This window comes from Falco peregrinus, chromosome 3 (assembly GCF_023634155.1).
Source record: "Falco peregrinus isolate bFalPer1 chromosome 3, bFalPer1.pri, whole genome shotgun sequence".
In the NCBI taxonomy this organism is placed as follows: Eukaryota; Metazoa; Chordata; class Aves; order Falconiformes; family Falconidae; genus Falco; species Falco peregrinus.
The window spans coordinates 116,242,547-116,263,940 of record NC_073723.1 but is presented as its reverse complement, the minus strand read 5'-3'; the positions used below and the strand labels follow the sequence as shown (position 1 = coordinate 116,263,940).

General features: G+C 65.3%; 4 protein-coding genes across 4 annotated transcripts; 3 read left to right on the top strand and 1 right to left on the bottom strand.

Moving 5' to 3' along the window:
• Positions 1 to 2,561: 2,561 nt before the first annotated feature.
• FAM110D (family with sequence similarity 110 member D) lies at positions 2,562 to 6,444 on the top strand. Its single transcript, XM_055799026.1, has 2 exons — positions 2,562 to 3,829; positions 4,839 to 6,444. The coding sequence occupies exon 2, from the start codon at positions 4,948 to 4,950 to the stop codon at positions 5,983 to 5,985; it is 1,038 nt and encodes a 345-aa protein (XP_055655001.1). The 5' UTR covers positions 2,562 to 3,829; positions 4,839 to 4,947; the 3' UTR covers positions 5,986 to 6,444.
• A 223-nt stretch (positions 6,445 to 6,667) lies between these two features.
• C3H1orf232 (chromosome 3 C1orf232 homolog) lies at positions 6,668 to 8,381 on the bottom strand. The gene is made up of 4 exons (XM_027782085.2): positions 7,642 to 8,381; positions 7,445 to 7,531; positions 7,259 to 7,356; positions 6,668 to 7,002 (listed from the first exon to the last, which is right to left on the bottom strand). Exons 1-4 carry the CDS (start codon positions 7,726 to 7,728, stop codon positions 6,753 to 6,755), a joined length of 522 nt encoding a protein of 173 aa, XP_027637886.1. The 5' UTR covers positions 7,729 to 8,381; the 3' UTR covers positions 6,668 to 6,752.
• Positions 8,382 to 8,497: 116 nt separating this feature from the next.
• On the top strand, positions 8,498 to 9,918 carry ZNF593 (zinc finger protein 593). The gene is made up of 3 exons (XM_055800823.1): positions 8,498 to 8,736; positions 9,258 to 9,320; positions 9,457 to 9,918. Exons 1-3 carry the CDS (start codon positions 8,540 to 8,542, stop codon positions 9,596 to 9,598), a joined length of 402 nt encoding a protein of 133 aa, XP_055656798.1. The 5' UTR covers positions 8,498 to 8,539; the 3' UTR covers positions 9,599 to 9,918.
• Positions 9,919 to 13,598: 3,680 nt separating this feature from the next.
• CNKSR1 (connector enhancer of kinase suppressor of Ras 1) lies at positions 13,599 to 21,227 on the top strand. Its single transcript, XM_055799940.1, has 21 exons — positions 13,599 to 13,623; positions 14,079 to 14,251; positions 14,601 to 14,791; positions 14,877 to 14,961; positions 15,168 to 15,209; positions 15,295 to 15,543; positions 15,627 to 15,686; positions 16,113 to 16,181; positions 16,571 to 16,690; positions 16,835 to 16,920; positions 17,451 to 17,572; positions 17,658 to 17,818; positions 18,079 to 18,109; positions 18,229 to 18,401; positions 18,504 to 18,577; positions 18,981 to 19,052; positions 19,135 to 19,208; positions 19,481 to 19,545; positions 19,622 to 19,736; positions 19,965 to 20,146; positions 20,228 to 21,227. The coding sequence occupies exons 1-21, from the start codon at positions 13,599 to 13,601 to the stop codon at positions 20,426 to 20,428; spliced, it is 2,370 nt and encodes a 789-aa protein (XP_055655915.1). The 3' UTR covers positions 20,429 to 21,227.
• Positions 21,228 to 21,394: the final 167 nt, after the last annotated feature.

Genomic DNA, 21,394 nt, shown 5'->3' with positions numbered 1-21,394 from the left:
CTTTTCCCTTTCCTCCACTGATGTCCCACAGATTTTCTATGGGGTATCGATCGTTAAAGTGCTTTTTATTGTTAGCTGGTGGTTTGTGTGGTGAGCACAAGGAGTCCTGGTTAGGAGTGTTTAAACACAAACTCTGTTTAATGGACACTGCTGAGCACTGACTGTTTCGTTTCCCTTTCGGTCATGGGAGCTGCAGAGCTGTTTATGCAATGTGCAGTTTCTCTTTTTAAGTGCCATGAAGGAAGAGGGGTGTATCTGAAATGCCACAAACGGTCCAGAGTATTTGCGCTCTTTGGGGAGAGGTGGAAATACAAGACTGAGCTGCTGTGGATCTCTGTTCACTCGCTCTGTAAGCGCTTTTGGGGAGTCTGAGGCCGCACGCTCTTAGAAGCTTGGGTGACCTGAAGGATGAGCCAGCAGCACCACTGCATCGCTGTGAAAGGAGCCACAGCCCAGGCCACCTTCTTCTTAAATCCCTTTGTTCCCAGGTGAATTTCCCGATAATTTGGGTGCCTGAAGCAGGCAGGAATTGTGTAAAGGGCTGCAGTTTGTACGGAGCAGCCAGGGCCAGAGCAGGGGCCCGGGCTGAGCTGTGGGGCTGAGCTGGCAGGAGCTGTGGCCGCTCTCCTTGGGGCACGCCCGCGTGCCCAGCTTCCATCCCGCACTCCACCAGCTGAAGTGTGCTGGAGGACACAGCTGACGTGCTTTCTTTCTGCTGAAGAGAGCAAAGGGAGAACTGCTGCCACAATTGCCATTGCTCAGAGGCCTCTTCAATCTCTAGGGTTTGAGGTAAAAACAGATGCAACCTAAAAACCTTTGTGGGTGCCTTGTAGCAGGTGGGTTCAGCCCAGATGCTCATCTCTGACCCCAGGGAGGCTTCCTTCAGTGCTGGCAGCTCCTTCCATCTCTTGCTGTCTTTCCTGTCTGTCTCCATGGTCCCAGTACTGACCTATTTTGCTTTGCAGACACCAGACAGCCAGCAGAAGCCTGTCATCACCCTCTGTGGGTTTTGAAGCCACGTTGAGGGTATGAATATCCACAGGAGCCTTGGTGTCTTCTCCTGGGCCCAGCTGCTGTCTAGTTCCTTCTTGCACAGACTTGTGGATGGCTGCCTTAGATTAGGTGGTAGTTTCAGATTTATTCATGCCCATTTGAGCCCCTGATATTTTTAAACTTGTATAGCCAGCCTTCCCCTCCCCTCTCCTGAAGGAAGGCACCTGCACCCTGGGCCTTCTCTGGCTTGCAGCCACCCAGCTCCTGTGGGCTGCTCTTCAAGTGGTGGCATTTGCATGGACCTCTCCACCAGAAGGGGCTTTTGTGGGCTGTAAAAAGTAAACCAGCAAGTAGAGACAGATGGCTGTCTTATCAGGTGCTGCAGTTCTGTCTGCACCTGGTTATGGTGGAGTTAAGGTGTTTTGGTTTTTTTTTTTTTTTCTTTTCTTTTTAAAGGAGAAATGCATCTGGAAAGGATGACTGGCTTCAGCTCTCCTGCTGCCTGTGGGCATGGCAGCTTCTGGCTTCCCCTGCCTATTTGCCTGGATCCATCGGAGTAGCACTGGGAGCCCTGTGCTGGCCGTGCTGCTCTGCTGCTGCTCCTCAGGCCTGGTCTGTGGGTTGTGACACGGGGACATCATTAGCAGGGCTGAGAGGGCTCTGTCGCGAGCTGGGAGGGAGCAGGGCTGTTTAATTAGGAGCTAGGCATGCTCTGACAAATGGTGTTGGAAGGAGGAGGATCTGTGCTCTGGGACTTGTAACCTTCAAGGACTTTCCCAGACTTTTCTCACCTACTACAGGGGCTGGAAGTTTCCATACTGGCCCCAGCTGTGGCTGGGTTTTCCCCGGGGGTGCTTTGCTTGCCTGGCACTGTGCTCGCTCGCTGGTGAGCTGGGGGGGAAGCAGAGCCCCGCTGAGGAGCCGAGCATGCCCTGTGAGAGCTCTGAGGAACCTGAAATAAAACCAAGGGACTCTGAGCATCCATGTGACTAAGAAAAGCCACCTGGTGCATTCACAAGGGGCTGATTAATTGGGTAAATCCCTTCCTAGAAGCTGAAGTGACAAAACCCCCATCTCCTCCCTGGGGGATGCTGATGCCAGGAAGGACCCCTCAAATCATTCCTTTTTCTATCCTGAAGGGAATCTGTCTTGTCCAAATAAAACTGTTGAACAGCAAGGGGCTGGCAGGTGCTCCGAGGAGGAGCTGGAGCGGAGTGCAGTTGCTCTGGAACAGAGGCAGGTATTTGGTAGGAGCATCCCATGGGAACTGCCTGCATCTGCCAGAGAAAGGTGAATCCAAGGCTGCTGTTATTCACTTGTGGTTTTACGGGAATCGCTGCCGGGATTCCAGCTTGGAAAATAAAACCTGTCCTAATAAACAGTGATTCATGTTGCCTGGAGTTAAAAATAAGGTCCTGTCAGCTGCCCCTCTCCCACGTGGGAGCGTAGGTGCACTCATCCCAGGGCTGCCACAGCTTCTTCTATGACTTGGCCCCATCCTTTTCCCTTCCCCTTCCATCTTGGTTTTTCACTGGGTGGTGGTGTTTTTTTTTTTTTTTGGGGGGGGGGGGGGGGGGGGGTGTTTGAATGCCTGCATAGCTCAGACAAGCTCTGGCCGCTCTCATCCTGCTCAGCCTCCATTTTAGTGTCTGTTTTTGTCAGCGCAGGAGTCCCAGCCCCTTCCTGGCACTGGTGCTGTCGCCCAGGGAGGTGCTGGACACGGAGCCAGCCCCGGTTCCCGGCACCGCTCCCGAGCAGCAGCGCTGCAGGAAGGAACTGGGGTGGGGGCCAGCAGTGCTGGGGGCCAGGTTCCCCCCTCCTCCAGGGACAGAGCACCCTGGCCTGCGTGTCCCAGGCCGAATGCCGTGACTTTGTCGCTGCTGGGGCTTCCTGAGTCCCTGCAAGCAGCCTGGGCTGGGCTGTGCCCCAGCTCTTCATCCATGCTGGGTGCCAGAGAGATGGGGGGAGCTGGGGGGTCCCTAGGGAGCACTGGGGGCTTTCTGTGACCCCGCTCCAGGGGGCTGGCAGCCCAGCTCGGGGTACAGCATATCTTTTCCCTGCTGGCTGCTGCAATGCCACGTTTGCAGTCCCCTGGGCAGGTGCTGGGGGGGTGGGGGTTCCCCCTGTGGGAGCACTCAGCCCTCGGGAAGGGGAGAGGGCAGTGATAAAAATAACGCCTGGGCTGGCTCCAGCCCCTTGTGGTGGCTTCCTGCGATTTACAGCCCTTCCCGGGGGGAAGAAGCAGGAACAGGCCCAGTGCGGGGCTGGCTTTGACCCTTTCGCCACCAGCAGGGAAGGTGCCAGAAGGACCCTTCCTCCCTCATCCCTTGCCAGCTGGGGCAGGATCCTGGGGAAGGGGATCGTGGTGGGCTCCTGCTCCTGAGCTGCACCCAGTGTCTCAGGGTGGACATAGAAGGAGAAGCTGCTAGAGTGAGCATGGTTTCCCTGTCCCATTCCTGATGCCTCCTGTGCTGGGGGGACAGAGAGACTCAGTCCTGTGTGGGAAGAGGCAGAGATCTCTGCTGCGGATCCCGAAATCAGGCTCCCCTAAGGAGGTGGTGGGAGGAGAAGAGCGGGCAGGATGCTGGCTGGGCAGGAGCAGGACTCCAGGGTGTGAAGGCTGGGGCACGGGGGCATGCTGGCGGGGTGGGCTCCTGCTGATGGGGCTGGGCTGGCAGGGGTTAATGGGGTGGCTCTTCCTCATCCTCTATAAGAGGCTCCTGCCGGCTCTGGGCTCAGTTTGCTGCCAGCAACCAGAGGGGCAGAGGCTGAGTGAGACAGAGCATCCCTACATCCCATCCCTGTATCCCATCCCTGCATCCCTGTGAGGGCTCAGGTGAGTGTGAGCATCCTCTGCCTGCTGAGCCGCGGCTGGGCACAGGTCCTGGCAGCGGGGCTGGGCTGGGGACCCTGCAGGTGCGCTCGCACGAGCAGTTGCACACTGGATCTGCCGGGGCAAAGCCGGTGGGTGACGGGACCACATGCTTGGGACACCTTCCCTCGAGCCGCGCCGGAGCTCTGCCTGGACTGGGGGAAGCAGGGAGCTCATCCCTTGGGAGCACAGGAGCAGACAAACCACGTGCCTCAGTTTCCCCATCTGTGCACCAGGGGTGGGTGCGGTGTCACGGCCCGTGGGGGTGTGTGGGCAGAGGGCTCCTGGGCTGTTCACTTTCTAGTGAGCCTTGCTCTGGCTGGTCCCCGCTGTCACCCGGGGAGGCTGCGGGGCTGGCTCAGCCGCTGGCTTTTTGTGGCTATTCAGGCCTTTTTGCTCAGCAAAACCATCTGCTTTGGGCATTTACAGCCCCCAGCTCAGGCTCCAGACCCCCTTCCCCCAGCACCCACCTCCACCACCAGATTCACAGCCAAGACCCACAGGGATGCTCGGGTACAGCTGAGCAAGAGCCGTGGCAGCCCAGGGCTGATAAAAGCCCCCCCGCATCGAGCAGGAGAGGTACCTTCCCTCCAGGGAAGCCCGGCTGCAGGAAGCATGGCACGGAGACCCCCAGACATCCCCCAGCCCCTGCCCTGCTGCCCCCGGCCGGGGCAGATCGCCAGCTCTCCCAAGCACGGGCTTTGTTCTGCTGGCCCTGCACTCGGGAAGATAAGGTGGCCGGCTCCGGTATTTTTTCCTGTTGGAAGCCGCTCCTGGGATGCGGGTGAAGCCGGCGGATGCTCGGCGCTTCTCTCTTCCTGCCCGTGGATTGTTCCTGCCTGGGCTGCCAGGGCTCGCTGCCGGCTGCCTGCCTGCTTGGGATCGCGGGGACCCCCGGCTCTGCTTCACCCCCCATCCTCCTCCTGCCACTGCTGCACCCTCGGTGCTGACCCCGGCTCCTCTCTCCTCCCAGGGACGAATCCAGGAGCTTCGGGAGCCTCCCCAGCCGCAGCACAGAACCCCCCCCAGCTGCTCAGCGGGGACCAGAGCGCCCAGGCGTGCCATTTCGGGGCTGGGGGGTGATGGTGCCCCTGGGCAGTCCCCCTCTTGCCATCTGCACCTCCAGCAACCTGCGCCTTGTGGCCCCCAGCCACGGCTCCCCCCTGGCCTGGCTGAACCGTGGCCCTGAGTGCCCGCGGGAGCCGGGGGGCGGCGGGGGCCGCACACCCAGTGCCGTGGAGCGGCTGGAGGCTGACAAAGCCAAATACGTCAAATCCCAACAAGTCATCAACAGCCGGCAGGAGCCGGCGCTGCGGGGCAGCTCGCCCCGGCTCTCCCCGCGTGGCCGGCGCCTCCTCGCCTACCAGCAGTGTAACGAGCTGTGCCAGGGCTCAGAGCTGAGCCGGGAGGGTCCCAGGAAGCTGCCGTGCCCCCAGTCCCCCGTGGCACGCCGGGCCGGTGGCAGGCGCCTGCTGAGGCCCGACTCCCTCATCATCTACCGGCAGAAACGGGATTGCCCAGGCACGGACAAGGAGAATGCCAAGGGCTCCGGGCTGGTGCGACGCCTCTTCCAGGGACCCCTCAGAGACAAGCCCTCCAGCTCTCCCCCAGCCAAGGGGCTGGGCGAGGGGCCACCAGCCCCCCAGAACCATGAGACCCCCATGCTGTGGGTGCCTGCGGAGAAGGAGAAGGCGAGGACGCCGAGTGCCGGCAGTGACGGTGGCGGTGGTGGCATCTTCCCTCTGCCAGGCAGCCCCATGGCGCAGCCCCCCCAGCCCCCCGGCAAGCCGGCGCTGGCTCTGCGCATCTCCCTGCCACTCTCAGAGCAGGAGCGGTTCTTCAATTACTGCGGGCTGGACCGGGCGCTGGTAGAGCTGCTGGGCCAGGAGCGGTTCGGGCCGGCGGGCTGGGATAACGCCTCGGCTCGGCCCCCCGGCTCCTGTGAGTCGGAGCCTGGGCAGGCCTCGGGGGGCAGCGAGGGGGATGCGGGGCCGGGCGAGGAGGAGCCAGACAGCCGGCTGGGCTCTGCCGTCTCGGTGGTGGAGCGCAACGCCCGTGTCATCAAGTGGCTCTACGGCTGCCAGAGAGCCTGGGCAGCTGCCAAGGAGTCCACCGTCTGAGCAAAGACAGCCTGGCGGGGGATGAAGCCGCCCGTGTAGCTCCCACTGGCTGGATGTGGCCCCTCGCCCTCGCGGGAGGTGGTCGACAGGCTGGTGGCATTCACAGTCCTGGTGCTATGGGGCTGCTGCTGGCTGGGAGGGCCACCAGGTCTACCCCAGAGCCAGGGCGGGGGCACCTGAGGAAGGGGCTCCCCAGGGTGTGTCACCCCTTGCCCCCAGGGCTGGCAGGCTGCTGCCCCAGTTCTGTGACCCGTCTTCATCCTCCCTGTCTCCAGCCCAGGGTGGTGGGATGGGCCTGCAGCCCCTATCAGCTGCAGGCTAGGGGGAGTAGGGGCAAAGCCTGAGCCCCCCACCCCCATTGCGGACAGTGCCCACCCCACAGCCCCCTCCTCCCTAGAAAAGGGGCTGCTGGGGTCAGAGCAGTGCTCAATAAACCTGGTTTTGTTGGTTTTTTTCTAACCTGGCAGCATGCGTGGTTTGTGTGGGCAGAGCCCAGGGTGGGCAAGAGGATACTTCGAGGCCGGGGGTGGCAGCTCCCCATCCCCACCATGGGGGCTGCACTGCTCCAGGGGCGCTGGGCTGCTGGGGGGAGGGTGAGGGCAAAAAAGCACCAGGCAGGGCTTGGGGAAAAGGGGCACCTCGGGGTCTTTAGTGCAGACACGTAGCCAAACCCCCCCATGGAGCTCTCAGCTGTGGGCAGGGGGCTGCCGACCAGCAGTAGGGGGGGGCACTCACACTGCTGGAGAGTCTGGCCAGCACATTCTCCTCTAGTTGCCCTTGGGGGCATTTTTATTCCGGATTTCGGCCAGTTTGCTGGCCAGGAAGCCCCAGTGGAAGGCCCCTTCCTCTGGCTCCCGTAGGTCGCTGCCATCGTCACCCGGCGGCTCCCCAGGGCTCTCGCCTGGCTCCGGGGGGGGCGCCTCCTTGTCCGGCCCTGACGCCTGCTGCCACTTGGTAGCAAAGAGATCCCAAAAGCTGGGCGCGTTCTCAGACGGGGGCGGCTCGGCGGCCAGCGGGCTGGGGAGAGAGGGGGGACAGGGACATTGGTGTGGGTACCCTTCTTGCCAAGTCCCACAGTGACCAGGACTGGGACAGCCCCCAAGACCCACCTCGTCCCCCCTCCATGCTGGCTCTCCTCCTGCTGCACCCCCAGCCCCATGGGTGTAGGCAAGGGAAAGGGATACAGGTGACAGGACAGGGGGGTGTGGGGGCTCAGCAGCTCCCAGGGGCTTGGTCTGGGCTTTGGGGGGTTCCCCACCAATCTGCAACTTACTGGTCTGCGCAGGGCTCCGGGCTGAGCAGCTGGTGCTCGTCCTCACGGGTGAAGAGGGACGAAAGCGTCCGCCAGCCCCGGGCACCCACCCCCTGCACCTGCAGGGGAGGCAGCACCAGGCTCACTGGGGACCTCCAGGTCCCAGCAGGCCCCCCCCATCCCCACTTCCCCCAGCCCCATCCTCACCTTCCTTGCCAGCTGGGACATGGGACTGGGTCCCTCCTCCATCAGCGCTGGGGGCTCAGCTGTCTCCATCAGCTCAGGGGGGTCTCCCTGCAATGAAGCCCCCAGGTGAGGGCAGGGTGCAGGCGGGGGGGGGGAGCAGGGAGGTTGGTCACCCTGCTTCAGGGGGACCCAGGCTTGGTGGTGACCCCCCACCTTACCTCTTCCTGCAGCGCCCCGTCCGCCTGTGCCCCCCCCAGGGTCTGCAGCACTTTGGTCTTGTAGAGTCGCCAGAAGCCCTGGGCCATGGTGAGGGGCTCAGCGGGGCCTGGAGCCGGTGGGTGCCGTGGGGAGCAGGAGGGGTGGGGGGCTGGGTGCCCCCGTGCCGCCCTGGCGATCCGGTGGCTTCATTAAAGTTTCAGGGGCCACTTCCAATGCACAAAGGGGAACCTGAGCCCGGCCTGAGCCGGGGGCAGCGCAGGGACAGCGGCTCTGGTCACCCCCAACACCCCCCTCTGTCTCCCTACCCCAGCCCCCCAGTGCCCTTGGCCCACAGGGGACCCCCAGGGCTGGGGCCACCCCAAGCCCAGAGTGCAGAGCAGGCGCTGGGGCTCGGGGCCCCCCCCGCCGTGGCTCCCCATCTATAATTAATCACCCGGGGTGGAGGAAACACGATCGGTGCCGGGACACGCTGCGCTGAGCCCTGCCCAACTCATCACAGCAGTGACCGGGGCAGCACAGGTGCCTGTCACCCCCTGCCCGACGCCAGGCCCTGTGCCCCATGCGGGGACAGCTTGGGGACGGCTGCCACCGGGTGCTGGGGGCTCTTGGGGACGGGCCTTGGCCCCCCTGCCCGCCCCGGGGTCGTTCCCGGGGTCTGCGCACGGCGGTAGCGCAGACACATGCCGCTGAGGGCGTGGCCTGTTGGCCCATGGGCGTGGCCCCCCGTGTTATGGGCGTGGCTTCACGACTCGTGGGCGTGGCATCAGACCCGGTGTCCGCACTGCGCCTCACGGAGGGGCGTGGCTTCCGCGTTGTGGGCGGAGCGGGAAGAGCGGGGCGGGGCTTGCGGCCTCCCGCGCCTGCGCACTGCGGAGGGCGGCGCGGCGTGGGGCCGCCATGTCGCCGCGCAATGGCCGGCGCACCGGCGCGCACCGGGCGCACTCCCTGGCCCGGCAGCTGAAGACGAAGCGGCGCCGCCGCGACCTGGATGAGATCCACGGGGACCTGCGGCCCGAGAACGCCGCTCGGCTGCTGCGGCAGGAGCCCGACCCCGACCTGCCGGGCTGCGCCCAGTTCTACTGCCTGCACTGCGCGTGCGTGCGCCGGGGCCGGGGCTTGGGGGGTCCCTGTGATCCCGGGGGGGGGGGGGGCTGTCCCCGTGCCCCCGGGTTGTGTGTGTGTGTGTGTGTGTGTCCCCGTGCCCCCGGGGATGGGGGGGTGTGTGTTCCCGTGCCCCCGGGGGGGGGGGGGGTGCCCCCGTGCCCCGGGGGGGGGTGTCCCTGGCTCCTGGGGGCGGCTGTCCCTGGCTCCTCGTGGGAGGGTGATGTCCCCTGGCTGCTGTGGTGGTTTACCTGGTCCTGGGGGGGGTCTCCCTGGCTCTTGGGGGGGCTTGGTCCTGGCTAGGGGAGCTCTGGCACCTGGAGGGGGGTCTTGTCCTCATCTTGGGAGGGACCCTGGCCCATGGGGGGAGCTTGTTCTGGTGTCAGAGGCGACCCTGGCCCATGGGGGACTGGCCCTAGGTGTGGGGGAGGGCCCTGGCCCCTCAGTAAGGGCCCTCTTCTGCCCCGCTCCCGCCTCGGGATCCCCCTGACCCCCAGTCTCTGCCACCCCCCAGGCGCTACTTTGTGGACCTGACCAGTATGAAGGAGCACTTCAGGTCCAAGGTGCACAAGAAGAGGTAAGGGGGGGCTGAGGCCGTGGCCCCTGCTCCTACCTCACTGGGGCAAGGCAGGTGCTGGTGCCGGCCCTGGGCCCGTCTGCTTTTGAGGAGCTGGGCTGAAATGCTCCAGCCCTCCTCCCTGCCCCCCCGGCAGGCTGAAGCAGCTGCGGGAGGCACCGTACACGCAGGAGGAGGCCGAGCGTGCCGCCGGGATGGGCTCCTACATCCCCCCCAAGAAGGTGGAAGTGCAGACCCAGCCGCTGGAGGAAGTCACCGAGATGGAGACGTCCAGCTGAGCGCCAGGCGGCTCCGTAAAGGCCTCTTTGTCTTCAGCTTTGTGAGAAAAACATGCCCTGGCCCAGCGTGCCAGCGAGCAGGAGCGCCGCTCCTCCCGGCATCCCTCGTCGCCGGAGCATTAACGAGAAGAAGGAGCCAGCAAGACCCCGGGTGCCCTCACTGCGTGTCCTCCTCCTCCTGGGCGAAGCGGCAAGCGCTTGTTCCCGACACGCTGGCGTGACTGTACGCTCGTCTCTTTGTTTTTAAAGCGGTTTTAGGGCCTCTCTCCTTGGGTCAGAGGTTTATGCCGCTGACTCGCCCATTAAAATATGTCATCCAACAGGCTGGTGGTGTTGGGAGCTCTGAGCGTGAGCCAGGCCCTGGCTGGAGCGTGGCAGCTGCCCCTTGGGGTGGGGGGTGTCCTCTCCGTGTCCTCCTCTTGAGCACGCAAAGGGAAATATTGCCAGTCTGGAGGGGCAGCCTTGTCCTGCTGCCCCTGTCCTGGCAGGGGGTCCAGCTGCCCCTGCCCTCCTGGCAGCGAGTTCCCAGCTTACGGGTAGCAGCTGCGGGGCTGGTTTTTAGGGGAATATGTGCTGAGTGAACTTTTCATCAAGCACTTGGGTATGTAGTGAGCAGCTCGTGGTGCTGGTCCTGCCCATTTGGGCCTCGAGGTGCTGGTGTACCCCTGGCAGGGACACTTTGAGGCTCCTGTTCCCTAAAACCCAGGTGAGTTCACCTGCCAGAGAGCTGTGGCGGGATCAGCCTCCCCACCTCCCATCCCCCACACTGATGCTGCTGCCATCTCACCCGTGACCTGGCTCTTGGGGGTCTTTGTGTGACAATGCCAACCACCCGCCGCGGTGAATTCCTGCAGTGGGTCTCCCCGATGCAGCCCTGGCAGCAAATCCCTGGGGTTGGCGGGTTGATCCCTCCTGCTAAGCCGGGGACGAGGCGCTGGGCTGGGGCAGCAGAAAGGCAGAGCCACAAGGCAGCTGTGCTCGTCGGGAAAGGATTTATTCCACGTAGCCTGCTCGGATTTGTGTCCTCTGCCCACCCTGGGGAGATGGAGAGCGCTGCAAGCCCCTGCAGCTGTGTGTGCATGGGGGTTGGCACCATCCCAGTGGGATGCGCCTGCCCGGGGGACACATCACGGACCCCCGTGGCCCCATCTGCCCCCTGCCCCGTTTTTTGCAGAGGCTGGGCTTGTCCCAGCCCACCTCCCCCTCCGCCGTGCCGTGTTACCTAACAGTGCTTGGTGCTGGCCTCCTTTCCGCAGTGCTGTGGCCACAGCACAGTCCCTCTGGGGACAGGGGGGCTGCAGGGCTGCCAGTGGGGTGCAAGGGATCCCCCCGGACCCCTCTGCTTGCGGGGGGAGATGGAGATGGGTGCAGCACTGGGCTCTGCCATCCATCTCTGTTCAGCCTCTGGTTTTCTTGTAGCCGGGTCCTGGTGGCTCGGGCAGGGGCTCGGCCGGCAGCTCTGGAGCGGAGGTGGCTTCTCTGCTCTCCATCGCGGGCCGTGAACCGGCTCCCAAAAGCGGAGACAGGCGGGGGACAGAGGTGCATGTGTCCCCCCGGCCGCAGAGCATCAAGCCGCCCAGGCGTGGAGGGAAGGGCTGGATGTGGCGCAGATCGGCTGGAAAGCTGCCACAGCCGGCAGCTGCGCTCAGGCAGGGGCCAGCGGGCAGAGGGGGACCCTGGCACCCCCCTGGGCACCGTCCCCGCAGCCCCAGCAGCCCCCTCCTCATGGCTCCGGTGGGGCCTTGGTGGGGCTGGCCATCCTCCGGGCGCTGTAGAAGGAGAGGCAGAGCCCGGCGGCTGCCAGCAGCAGGGCCAGGGGGGTCAGCAGCCCCCCCGGCTCAGCCCCCCGCCCTGCCGCCAGCTGCATCTGCGGGGGGAGAGGGGAGCACCGTGAGACCCCGAGCCCCAAACCCGCCGGGGACAAGGGCTCTGTGGCCGTGCCCTGAACGTCCCCATCATGCTCAGCTGCAATGTAAGGGCGATGGGGGCCGCTGCGTGGCCCCCCCAGGGTGTCCGGGGGTGCTTTTCCCATGCAGCACGTGGGGCTCCCCCGCAGCACCCTCGCTGCGAACCCAGAGCCAGGATGCGGCCAGGCACAGCTCCCGTGGCCAGCAGGCCTGGTGGGCAGCATGGGCAGGGTGCCGGGGGTCCCCATGGGCTCCCCCCCCCCCTGCTTCCCCCTTACCTGGAGCAGACGGAAATACCCCGGGGTTAAGCGTCTGGGGCGGATGATCATGGCGCAGCGGGGAGCAGCAGGATCAGGCCCCGTGGGTCAGCAGCAGTGGGGCTGGGCCTCTGCCCCCCCAGTCCTGGGACCACTGTGGTGGGGGGCTGCGTCTGTCGCCCGCCTGCCGGCCCTGCAGCCCCTTCAGAAAGGGCGGCACGCACCCGGCGAGCACCGAGCAGCTGTCAGCCGCGATCAGCGCCCGCTGCTCCCCCAAGCGCACACGCCGGGGCGGGGGGAGACGGGCGCTGAGGCGCTGGCGGGGGGGCTGCTGCCAGCCCAGGGCAGATTTGGGGGGGCCGGAGAGCTGAGCTCAGCTCAGGGGCAGCCCCTCCACAGGCCTAGTGCGGGCTGCCCCCTGCCTCAGTTTCCCCACCTGCAAAGGGAGGGGTGGGAATTATGCCGGGGGGGGGTGGGGGGTGTCACCCCCCCTTCCCCAAAACCCCTGGGCAGGGGGGAGGTGGCAAAGCAGGGGCTCTCCTGTCGGGTTGTGTGGCCAAACCTCACAGGGCACCTGTCTCCTGGGGGACACCCACTAGTGTCATTAGTTCTGTTGGGTCTCAGCCCTCGATGAGCTAGCTGCATGCAGCAGCTGTGGCTGGCGAGGGGAGGGGGGGGCCCCCCGATCTCACCCCCCCATCTCACCCCCCCCATCTTACTCCCCCATCTCACAGCGGAGCCTGGGGGAGGCTCCCTGGGTGGGTGCTGTTTCCCCGGGGGGATTTTGGCTGCCATGCATCACTGGCTGGTGACTCAGTGGGGTGCGACGCAGGGCCTCACCCTGCGGGGCAGGCGGGAGGCCAGGGTGAGGGGCACACAGTGGTGGGGACACAGTGAGGGGCGGACAGTGAGGGGCACATGGTGAGGGGGGCACAGTGATGGGGACACGGTGAGGGGTGCACAGTGAGGGGGACTCGGTGATGGGGACATGGTGAGGACCACACGATGAGGGGCACACAGTGACGGGGACATGGTGGGGGGGCACAGTGATGGGGACATGGTGAGGGGTGCACGGTGAGGGGGACATGGTGGGCAGCACATGGTGACGGGACAGGGTGAGCAGCACAAGGTGAGCAGCACACGGTGACGGGACACAGTGACGGGACACGGTGAGCAACACACGGTGAGCAGCACACGGTGACGGGACACGGTGAGCAGCACACGGTGAGCAGCACACGGTGAGCAGCACACAGTGACGGGACACGGTGAGCAGCACACAGTGACGGGACACGGTGAGCAGCACACGGTGACGGGACACGGTGAGCAGCACACGGTGAGCAGCACACGGTGACGGGACACGGTGAGCAGCACACGGTGAGCAGCACACGGTGAGCAGCACACGGTGAGCAGCACACAGTGAGCAGCACACAGTGACGGGACATGGTGAGCAGCACACGGTGAGCAGCACACAGTGACGGGACACGGTGAGCAGCACACGGTGACGGGACACGGTGAGCAGCACACGGTGAGCAGCACACGGTGACGGGACACGGTGAGCAGCACACGGTGAGCAGCACACGGTGAGCAGCACACGGTGAGCAGCACACAGTGAGCAGCACACAGTGACGGGACATGGTGAGCAGCACACGGTGAGCAGCACACAGTGACGGGACACGGTGAGCAGCACACAGTGACGGGACACGGTGAGCAGCACACGGTGAGCAGCACACGGTGAGCAGCACACAGTGACGGGACACGGTGAGCAGCACACGGTGACGGGACACGGTGAGCAGCACACAGTGAGCAGCACACGGCGAGTGCCACGCGGCTGCGCCAATGGGGCCGCCCGTGCCTGGCGCAGGTGAGCGGCCGCTCCCACCGCCATGTTCCGGCTCGGCTGCCATGGAGCCTGTGGGTGCCTGGGGCCCCGTGCGGGTGGCTGCCTGGCTCCGAGGTGAGACCCCCCCTTGCCCTGCCCTGCACCCTGGCTGACACCCAACCCGGCCATGGGGCGGGGGGCTGGGGTGGGTTGGCCCTGGTTTGGGGATGTGTGGGTGGGCTGGGGTGGCTGGGAGGGGTGGCAGCCCTTCCCTGTCCCTTGCGCCTTGTCCCTGGGCGGGGGGGGTCAGTCCCTGGGTCCGTCTAGGAGTGGGGGGTCCGGCCATCCCCACCATCTGGGCTGAGACCGGGCAAACTCATGCACGGAGAGGGCTCTCCCAGTAGCCTGGCGTCACCCCCTGGGGTCACCCGGCCAGGGGCTGGCGGGGATGCGGGTGGGGAGGTGCTGAGCCCCCCCGGTGCCCGGCTGGCACTAAGGCAAGGCTGTGGCAGGGCTGGACGCGGCGGTGCAGGGGTACCCCTTCGAGGCCTGGGGGCTGTCGGGGCCCGACCTGCTGGGGCTGTCGGCGGGGGCCCTGGAGGTGCTGGGCGTGCGGTGCCTGGGGCACCAGGAACTGCTGCTGGAGGCCGTGGAGCAGCTCCGCGCCCTGGTGAGTGCCAGCACCCATGGGGGCTGCAGGGTGCCTGTGGCAGAAGGGGGGATGTGGGTGTACCCTGCACTGGGCGGAGGGGGGATACACGGGGGCACCCAGGAGCTGGGTGCTCAGGGGACACGGGGACACCCTGGGCTGGGTGTTGGGGGGACACTGGGGCACCCTGGGGCTGGGGGGACACTGGGAGACCCTGGGGCTGTGTGCTGGGGGGACATGGGGCACCCTGGGCTTGGTAGAGGAGGGGGGACATGGAGCATCCTAGGTTGGGTGAAGGTGGGGATGCAGGGGAACTGCAGAGACCCCCCACTGCCCTCCCACCCCCCCGTGTCCATGTGCCCCCCCGCAGGATGCAGGGCTGGCGAGCACCAGCCTGCGGACGCTGACGGAGAAGCTGCGGGAGCTGGCGCTGGGCACCCAGAGGCTGGTGCTGGGGGGGCTGCAAGCGGGGGCTGCCTGCCGGCCACCCCCCCTTACCCTCCTGGCCCACGTCGTCGACCTGGTTGGGGCTGCCAAGGGGCTCTTCTCCTGGCTCAACAGGTCTGGGGCGGGTGAGGGCACCCATGGGTGCTGGGTGCCCCCCGTCCCTGGGGCTGAGGTCTCTGCCTACACCCCCTCCCCCCAGGTACCTCTTCTCCACCCTTAATGATTTCTCGGCCACCCGGGACATCATCCTGCTCTGCGCCCAGCTGGCAGAGACCCTGCAAGTGGTGGGTGCCCGAGGCCACAGTGATGGGCACGGGGGTGTGGGGGGAGCCAGCTGTTTGCCTGCCTTCCTCTCCCACAAAGCTCTGCCTTCTGGAAGGGGGGGGAGAGCTGGGGTGAGGGCAGGGGGGTCCCTGTGGGGCCCCCCCAGCTGGGATGGAAGGGGGCTGAGCCATCCCGTCCCACTCAGCTCCATGTCTTGTCCCCCCAGGATTGTCCTGCGGCTGAGAGGGACAGCCAGATCGTGCGGATTGTAAGTGCTGAGTGAAAAAGGGGGTGGCATGGGGGGGGTCCAGTGCTGCCAGAGCCCCCCCTCAGCCCCCCACTGTCACCTGCAGTGCCAGCACATCGTGGGCATCTGTGAGAGCATCGTGGGCTGCAGCCCCCCAGCACTGCTGGACTGTAGGGCTGTGCTGCAGCCTGTGGGGCTAGAACTGCCCCCCGGCCCATGGGGCAGCCCATCGACATCCCCCCACACCCCAACACTGTCCCCCAGCCCAGCAGAGAGCCCTCCATCATCTCCTGACACTCCGACGCCACCCTCTGACCCCCTGGAGAGCCCCCCACTGCTCCTCACAGCCTTGCTGGTGAGTCCCCACTGCCCCGGTGCCCCCCACTGTCGCCGGACCCCCTGGCACCCAGCTCATACCTCCATCCCATCCCCCCCCAGGGCCTTGAGATCACCTCCACCAGCTCTTGCCTGCACTTTGTGTCTGCAGCCACCTCGCAGGTGAGTGAGGGGCTGCCTCTCCCAATCTGTCCCCACCCTGTGCCACCCTGTGCCTGTCACCCCCTTTTAGCGCCTGGGGGGGGGGAATACCACCCATTCCAGCTGCAACCCACCCGGCCGCACCCTGCGAGCCTCTTGGGACCCTAACCCACCCCCCACGCCCCCGACCCAGAGCTGGGGGTGGCTGACTGCAGCTGAGACTGGGCAACTCATCTCATGAGTGAGCACGGCCTGGGCCATGGGGGGAGCCCCCCTCTACACCCCGATCCCACCAGCCGCCCTGGTGCTGTGCAAGGTCAGGCTGCCGGTTAATGTTTAACCCCCCTGCCCGCCGGTTCTCCCCGTCCCTGGGTCTGGATTAGCTTTGGGGGGGTGGGCGTGAGTGCCTGGGGTGGTCACCCAGCTCCCACCCTACCTCTGCCCCAGGCTCTGGCTGCCCACGGGGGCCGCATCCTGCCCGGGGACGAGATCGTGCAGGTCAATGAGCAGGTCGTGGTGAGTTGGAGAGGACGGGGGCTTGAGCGTGGTGCTGGTTTTGGCAGTGGAGCGGTGGACAGGGAGCTGTGGGGCTGGGAGGACTGGGGGGATATGAGGGCTGTGGGTGGGAGGATTTGGGGGGATACAGGGGTTGTGGGCAGGAGGATATGGGGGGACACGGGGGCTGTGATCTGCAGAATGCAGGAGCCATGGCTGGGAAAGGTCTGGGGGACACAGGAACCACTGCTGGGGGGTTGGGGGACTCAGGAGTTGCTGCAGAGGATTTGGGGGGTGTGGGATCTGTGGCAGGGGAGGGTTTGGGGGATGTGGGAGCTGTGAGGGAGCAGGGGGCCGGGGGGCAGCGTGGGGCCAGGGCCATGTCCCACGACTCACCAGGGGGTGTGCAGGTGGGTTGGACACGCATCAACCTGGAGAAGAAGCTGCTGGAGAAGACGAGCGGGGTGACGCTGGTGCTGAAGAAGATCCCTCTCGACTTGCCTGGCTCACCCCCCTCTCCCAGGCAGCAGGTGAGTGATCCCAGTGCTGCACTGGGCTGTGCTGGGAACCAGGCAGGGATGCTTGGAGCCAGGCATCTCCCATTGAGCTGGTGGTCCCTAAAGCTCTGGAGGACCACGGTGGGATGCGGGCTGGCCCTGACACTCCGTCTGCAGCTCCTAGGAGCATTTTTGGATGCTGAGGATCCCCCCAGCACCAGGAGCTGTGAATGCCCGGGCAGCCCCATGTCCCTGACCTCCAGGTGAGCCCTGTCCCCTGACACCCCAACACCCCCAGCCCAGCCAGCGCGAGGTGTCTGGGTGCTCCCAAGGCCCCTTCCCAGCTCTTTTTTGGGGGTAGAGGTGCTGGCGGCGCAGCAGCTGCCTGTGGGCAACCCGGGAAGCTGCCAGTTGACTTAAGGAACACACACAGGAAAAAAAAAAAAAAAGTGCTTGTGTTTGTAATTCATTCACTTGGTAACATTTTAATGGGGTTGAAACTATATTTAGACATGACCCTTCTCCTCTCCCGGAATGGAAAGGCTGCGCAGAGCCGGTGGCAGCGCGGGCGAGCCGGACAGGAGCTGCCGGGCTGGGCTCTGATCCTGCTGGGAAGCTCAGAGGCCGGTGGAGCCGGTGTGGAGCCACCACCGCCACGTTGCCTTCAGCCCCGCTCCTCCTCGGGCAGGGAGAACTGGGGGTGCCCGGGCGAGTGGGGGACCAGCCGGAGCCCCACAGCGGGACCCCTGCGGAGGGCGAAGGGGTTTGTGGCTCAGGGATCCCTTTTTCCCAGCGCTGCTGCCGACTTGGACTCGGGGCCAGACTCTGCGCCGGACCCTGGCACTGACGAAGAGGAGGAAGAGAACGAGCGGGACTCGAGGCTGCCCAGGGTGGCTGTGCAGGGACACCACGACGGTAAGGGGGGAGCAGAGGGGGTGTCCGGGGACGGAGGGGTTTCTCCCCCAGGATGGGAGGCTGGAGCCCTGCCTGCTGTTTGCAGGTGCTGCAGAGGAGGTGGTGTGGGAGACCAGCACCCCACCGGGCACCCCGTGCTCTCCGGGCACCCTCGGTGCTGCCGGACCCTGCGCCGCGGAGCTCAGCCCCACAGCAGCCCCTGCCACGGGGGCTGGGGGCACAGAGCCCGGCCAGCTCCCTGCGGAGGTGAGAGCTGGTGGGAGAGGAGCGCTCAGCCTTGGGGGGACACTGGGAGGACATCGGGAGACACACACAGGACTTCATGTCCCACCCGAACTGGGAGGCAAAATGCCCGTGTGTGGGTGGGCTCTCTTCTGAGCTCGCTGCTGTGTGAGTGGGGGGTCCCGGCAGGGGCTGCGGGTGCTGCTGGGGGGGGCTCAGCTAATGCTGCCCTGCCCTCACCCCCTGCATCATCCCTAACCGCTCATCTCTGTCTCCCGGCCCAGGGCAGCCCACAGAGGGGACGCAGACCAAAAGGTGAGCGGGACCCCGCTGGGGCTGGGGTAAATGGGGCTGGGGGCTCTCCTGGGCTCTGCCCCCTGCTCCCCCTTCCCTGATCTTGACTCACACACCCCCACCAATGCCATGGCCGGCAGGAGTGGCGACCAGGCTGAGCCGCCGGCGGGTCTCATGCCGGGACCTGGGCCGGGTGGACTGTGATGGCTGGCTCCTGAAGAAGAAGGACCACGTGGGCTTCATGGCCCAGAAGTGGAAGCGATGCTGGTTCGTGCTGAAGGGCCACACGCTCTACTGGTACCACCACCCCAATGTGAGTGGGGACACGGGGTGTCCTCGCCCCTCACCTAGGGCAGTCGGGCTCTCCCATCCCCAGCGCCAGGGCGGGTGGTGGACATGGCTGTCTTCCATGCAGGATGAGAAGGCTGCAGGACTCATCAACGTGGCCACCTATGACCTGGAAAGCACGAGGGAGCAGAAGAAGAAATAGTGAGTGGGGTCTGTCTCCCCATGGACCTGCCGGCGGGGGGTGGAAGGGGAGGATGCTGTCCCAAGGGTGCGTACCAATAAGCCACACTGGGTACCCCCTGTGTGGGTACCCCATGGGGCTGGGGGGGTCCCCGCAGGGTTCGGGGGGGGGTGCCCTCACAGGGCTGGCCATCTTGCAATACAGGAGCCTACGCTCTGAGCAAGACATGTATTGTGCTACTGGTATTATCTGGGACAAGGCTGAGGACTGAAGCATCTCCAACGGCAGGGAAAAGCCCAAACGCCTGGGTTGGGTCAGGATGGGGGGGCTGCGGTGCAGGAGGGGATTGTCAGGGGCTCAGGGCTGGCTCTGGTGCTGGGTAACTGCAGCAGCAAAGGCAGCTGCTCGCTTGTCCTCCTCCAGCGTGTTCCAGCTTTCCCATCAGAGGTACAAGCCCTTCATCTTCGCCGCAGAGACGCTGGCCGATTTGAGCATGTGAGTAAAGCACCAGCCAGTGCCAGTCCCACCACACCGGGCTGGCCATGACCCTCTGTCTGTCTGTCTTTTCCTTCCCCAGGTGGGTCAGTCGCCTAATAACAGCCAAAACACAGTACACACTGGCCCACCAGTCTGTCCCAGACAGGGAGGAAGGTAACAGGCCCTTGCTGGGGTGGGAGAAGGGGTCAGTTCCCCCGTGGGAGACAGGGACCCTGTGGGGAGCTATGGGTCCTGGTGGGGCAGCCGTGCCAGGTGCTACGGCCCCTGGGACCACTGGGAGCTTTGCCCCTGATTTGGGGGAAATGTGAGAAATGCTCCCTGCAAGGAGGGCTGGGGTGATGCTCAGCCCTAGGGAGGGCTGGGGGGGGGGCAGTGGGGGGCTTCCCGCTCCCTCTGCTCCCACTGTTCTCCCCTGTGACCTCCAGACTGCTACAGTGAGACAGAAGCTGAGGACCCCGATGATGAGTCCCCCAGGCGTGGATGCAACTCGGTGAGTGGCGCTAGGGGACATCCTGGGGAGGGGACAGAGGATCCTCATCTCACCTCCCACCCCATCTGTCCCTCAGCCAAGGAAGAGGCCTCAAAACACTCCAGAGAAAACCCAGCTCTTTTCAGCCAGCGGCGAGCCCAGCAGCACAGCCAGCAGCCCCCAGGGCAGCCCCCGGCCCTGCTCACCCATGGGTAGGTGCTGGGGGGTAACATCTGTCACCCTGTCACGTTGAGTGCACCCTTTATTCGCGGTTAGGGCCTCCCTTTCATGCATGTGTAGTGGGGGTGCCTCGTCGAGATGTATTTGAGTGACAACTGTGCAGTGTCTCAGGATGCTCTCGGGGCAGGGTCACACGTGGGGACAGCCCCAGGGGGTTTTGGCGCTGCCCTCCTGCTACAGTGGCCCCTCTCCTTGCCCAGACCCCGCTGGGGAGGATCTCGAGTGCCTGATGCAGTGCCTGAAGCAGGGAGGGGTGTCCCTTATCGGGCAGCAGCGGTTCCTGACGCAGGAGCAGTGCCGCAAGTCCTTCATCCGCCGCAACAAGAACCCCCACATCAACGAGAAGGTGCACATGGTGCGGGCCCTACAGAGCACGCTCAAGGTGGGAGCCCACAGCCCCCTGACCCCCCAAAGCCCCCCTGCTCATGGGTGGCCGCCCCAAAATGTGCCCCTTTCTCGGCAGGCGAAGCTGGCAGAGCTGCAGGCCCTGGAGCAGCTGCTCAGCGATGCTGCGCTCACCTCAGAGAAGTTCACGCGCTGGAAGGAAGAGCACCAGGAGCTGTACCAGGAGCTGCGGGAGTGGTGGGCAGGGCGTCTGGGTGAGGACCCTGATGGGGGGCTTGGGGCTGAGCATGGCCCCCCTGAAGAAGCAGCTGAACCCTGACACCCCACCAAGACCTCTCTGGCACGAATCACTGCCGATAAAAACCATGGTGCTGTGGGAGCAAAGCAGGCGCTCTGCCCGTGCTGGGGGGCGGTGGGGGTTTGAGAACATTTTTGAAGGCTCAGCCCGCAGCATGGACTTGCTGTAGAAGTGGCTTCTGCTACATCCCCCCTCCCCGGGGTGGGACGTTGCGGTGACAGGCTTCCTTTAGTCAAGGGTGCCTTGGCTGCACGTTGGCAACAGGGACTTTTCCCTGGAGGAACGTGCCCCTGCCACAGCGCTGCCAGCCGGCCTGGCCGGGGTCTCTTCCACTGTAAATAAAACTGTGTCAAGGGCTGATTGTGCCGTGGTTTTCCTTGTCCCCGCCATGACAGCCACCCCCCAACCGTGCCATGTGCCACCAACCCCGAGGGGCTGTGACCCCGCCGTGCCCTGCTCCCCTCTCCCCGCAGACTGCACCAGGAAGCCCCCACCAACCCCCAGCAGCACCCATGGGGGCCAGCGCCAGACCCCACACCAGGGGCAGGGTCCTGTGGCTGGGGAGGGGTCGCTGCTGGCAGTGCCCTGCTCCAGCCGGGGCGTGCCCTGCCTGCGGAGCCGGGGAGGGCAGGTGGCCCCCACCACACGCGAGGCCTGCGGGGACCAGGCCCAGCGCCACTGCCTCCCCACCGAGGAGACCCAGCTGGGGGCGACCGCCTGGCCTTGACCTCAGCCTGGGCTGGGTGAGAGGGCGATGGGGCCTGTAGGGGCTGCGCGCAGCCGGGGCGGCAGAGCCGGGCGCGCCGCCCTCCCTCACCCGCCGGCGGCCGCATTGCGCATGCGCGGGGAAAGGGGCGGCCAGGCCCCGCCCTACGGGTGGCGGCTGCGGCCAGTTTTCCTCCGCCACAAGCAGGCCCTTCCTCCGCCAACCTGCGGGGCGGGGAAATTAGCCTTGGATGAACCAATAAGAGAGGGGAAGGGGCGGGG

Coding starts and splice junctions, on each gene's coding strand:
- FAM110D (XM_055799026.1), top strand. CDS start 4,948: ATGGTGCCCCTGGGCAGTCCCCCTCTTGCCATCTGCACCTCCAGCAAC.
- C3H1orf232 (XM_027782085.2), bottom strand. CDS start 7,728: ATGGCCCAGGGCTTCTGGCGACTCTACAAGACCAAAGTGCTGCAGACC. Junction 7,532..7,641: donor ACGGGGCGCTGCAGGAAGAG/GTAAGGTGGGGG, acceptor GCTTCATTGCAG/GGAGACCCCCCTGAGCTGAT. Junction 7,357..7,444: donor TGTCCCAGCTGGCAAGGAAG/GTGAGGATGGGG, acceptor CCTCCCCTGCAG/GTGCAGGGGGTGGGTGCCCG.
- ZNF593 (XM_055800823.1), top strand. CDS start 8,540: ATGTCGCCGCGCAATGGCCGGCGCACCGGCGCGCACCGGGCGCACTCC. Junction 8,737..9,257: donor TTCTACTGCCTGCACTGCGC/GTGCGTGCGCCG, acceptor GCCACCCCCCAG/GCGCTACTTTGTGGACCTGA. Junction 9,321..9,456: donor TCCAAGGTGCACAAGAAGAG/GTAAGGGGGGGC, acceptor CCCCCCCGGCAG/GCTGAAGCAGCTGCGGGAGG.
- CNKSR1 (XM_055799940.1), top strand. CDS start 13,599: ATGGGGCCGCCCGTGCCTGGCGCAG. Junction 17,573..17,657: donor TGTGCAGGGACACCACGACG/GTAAGGGGGGAG, acceptor TGCTGTTTGCAG/GTGCTGCAGAGGAGGTGGTG. Junction 19,546..19,621: donor CCAGGCGTGGATGCAACTCG/GTGAGTGGCGCT, acceptor TCTGTCCCTCAG/CCAAGGAAGAGGCCTCAAAA.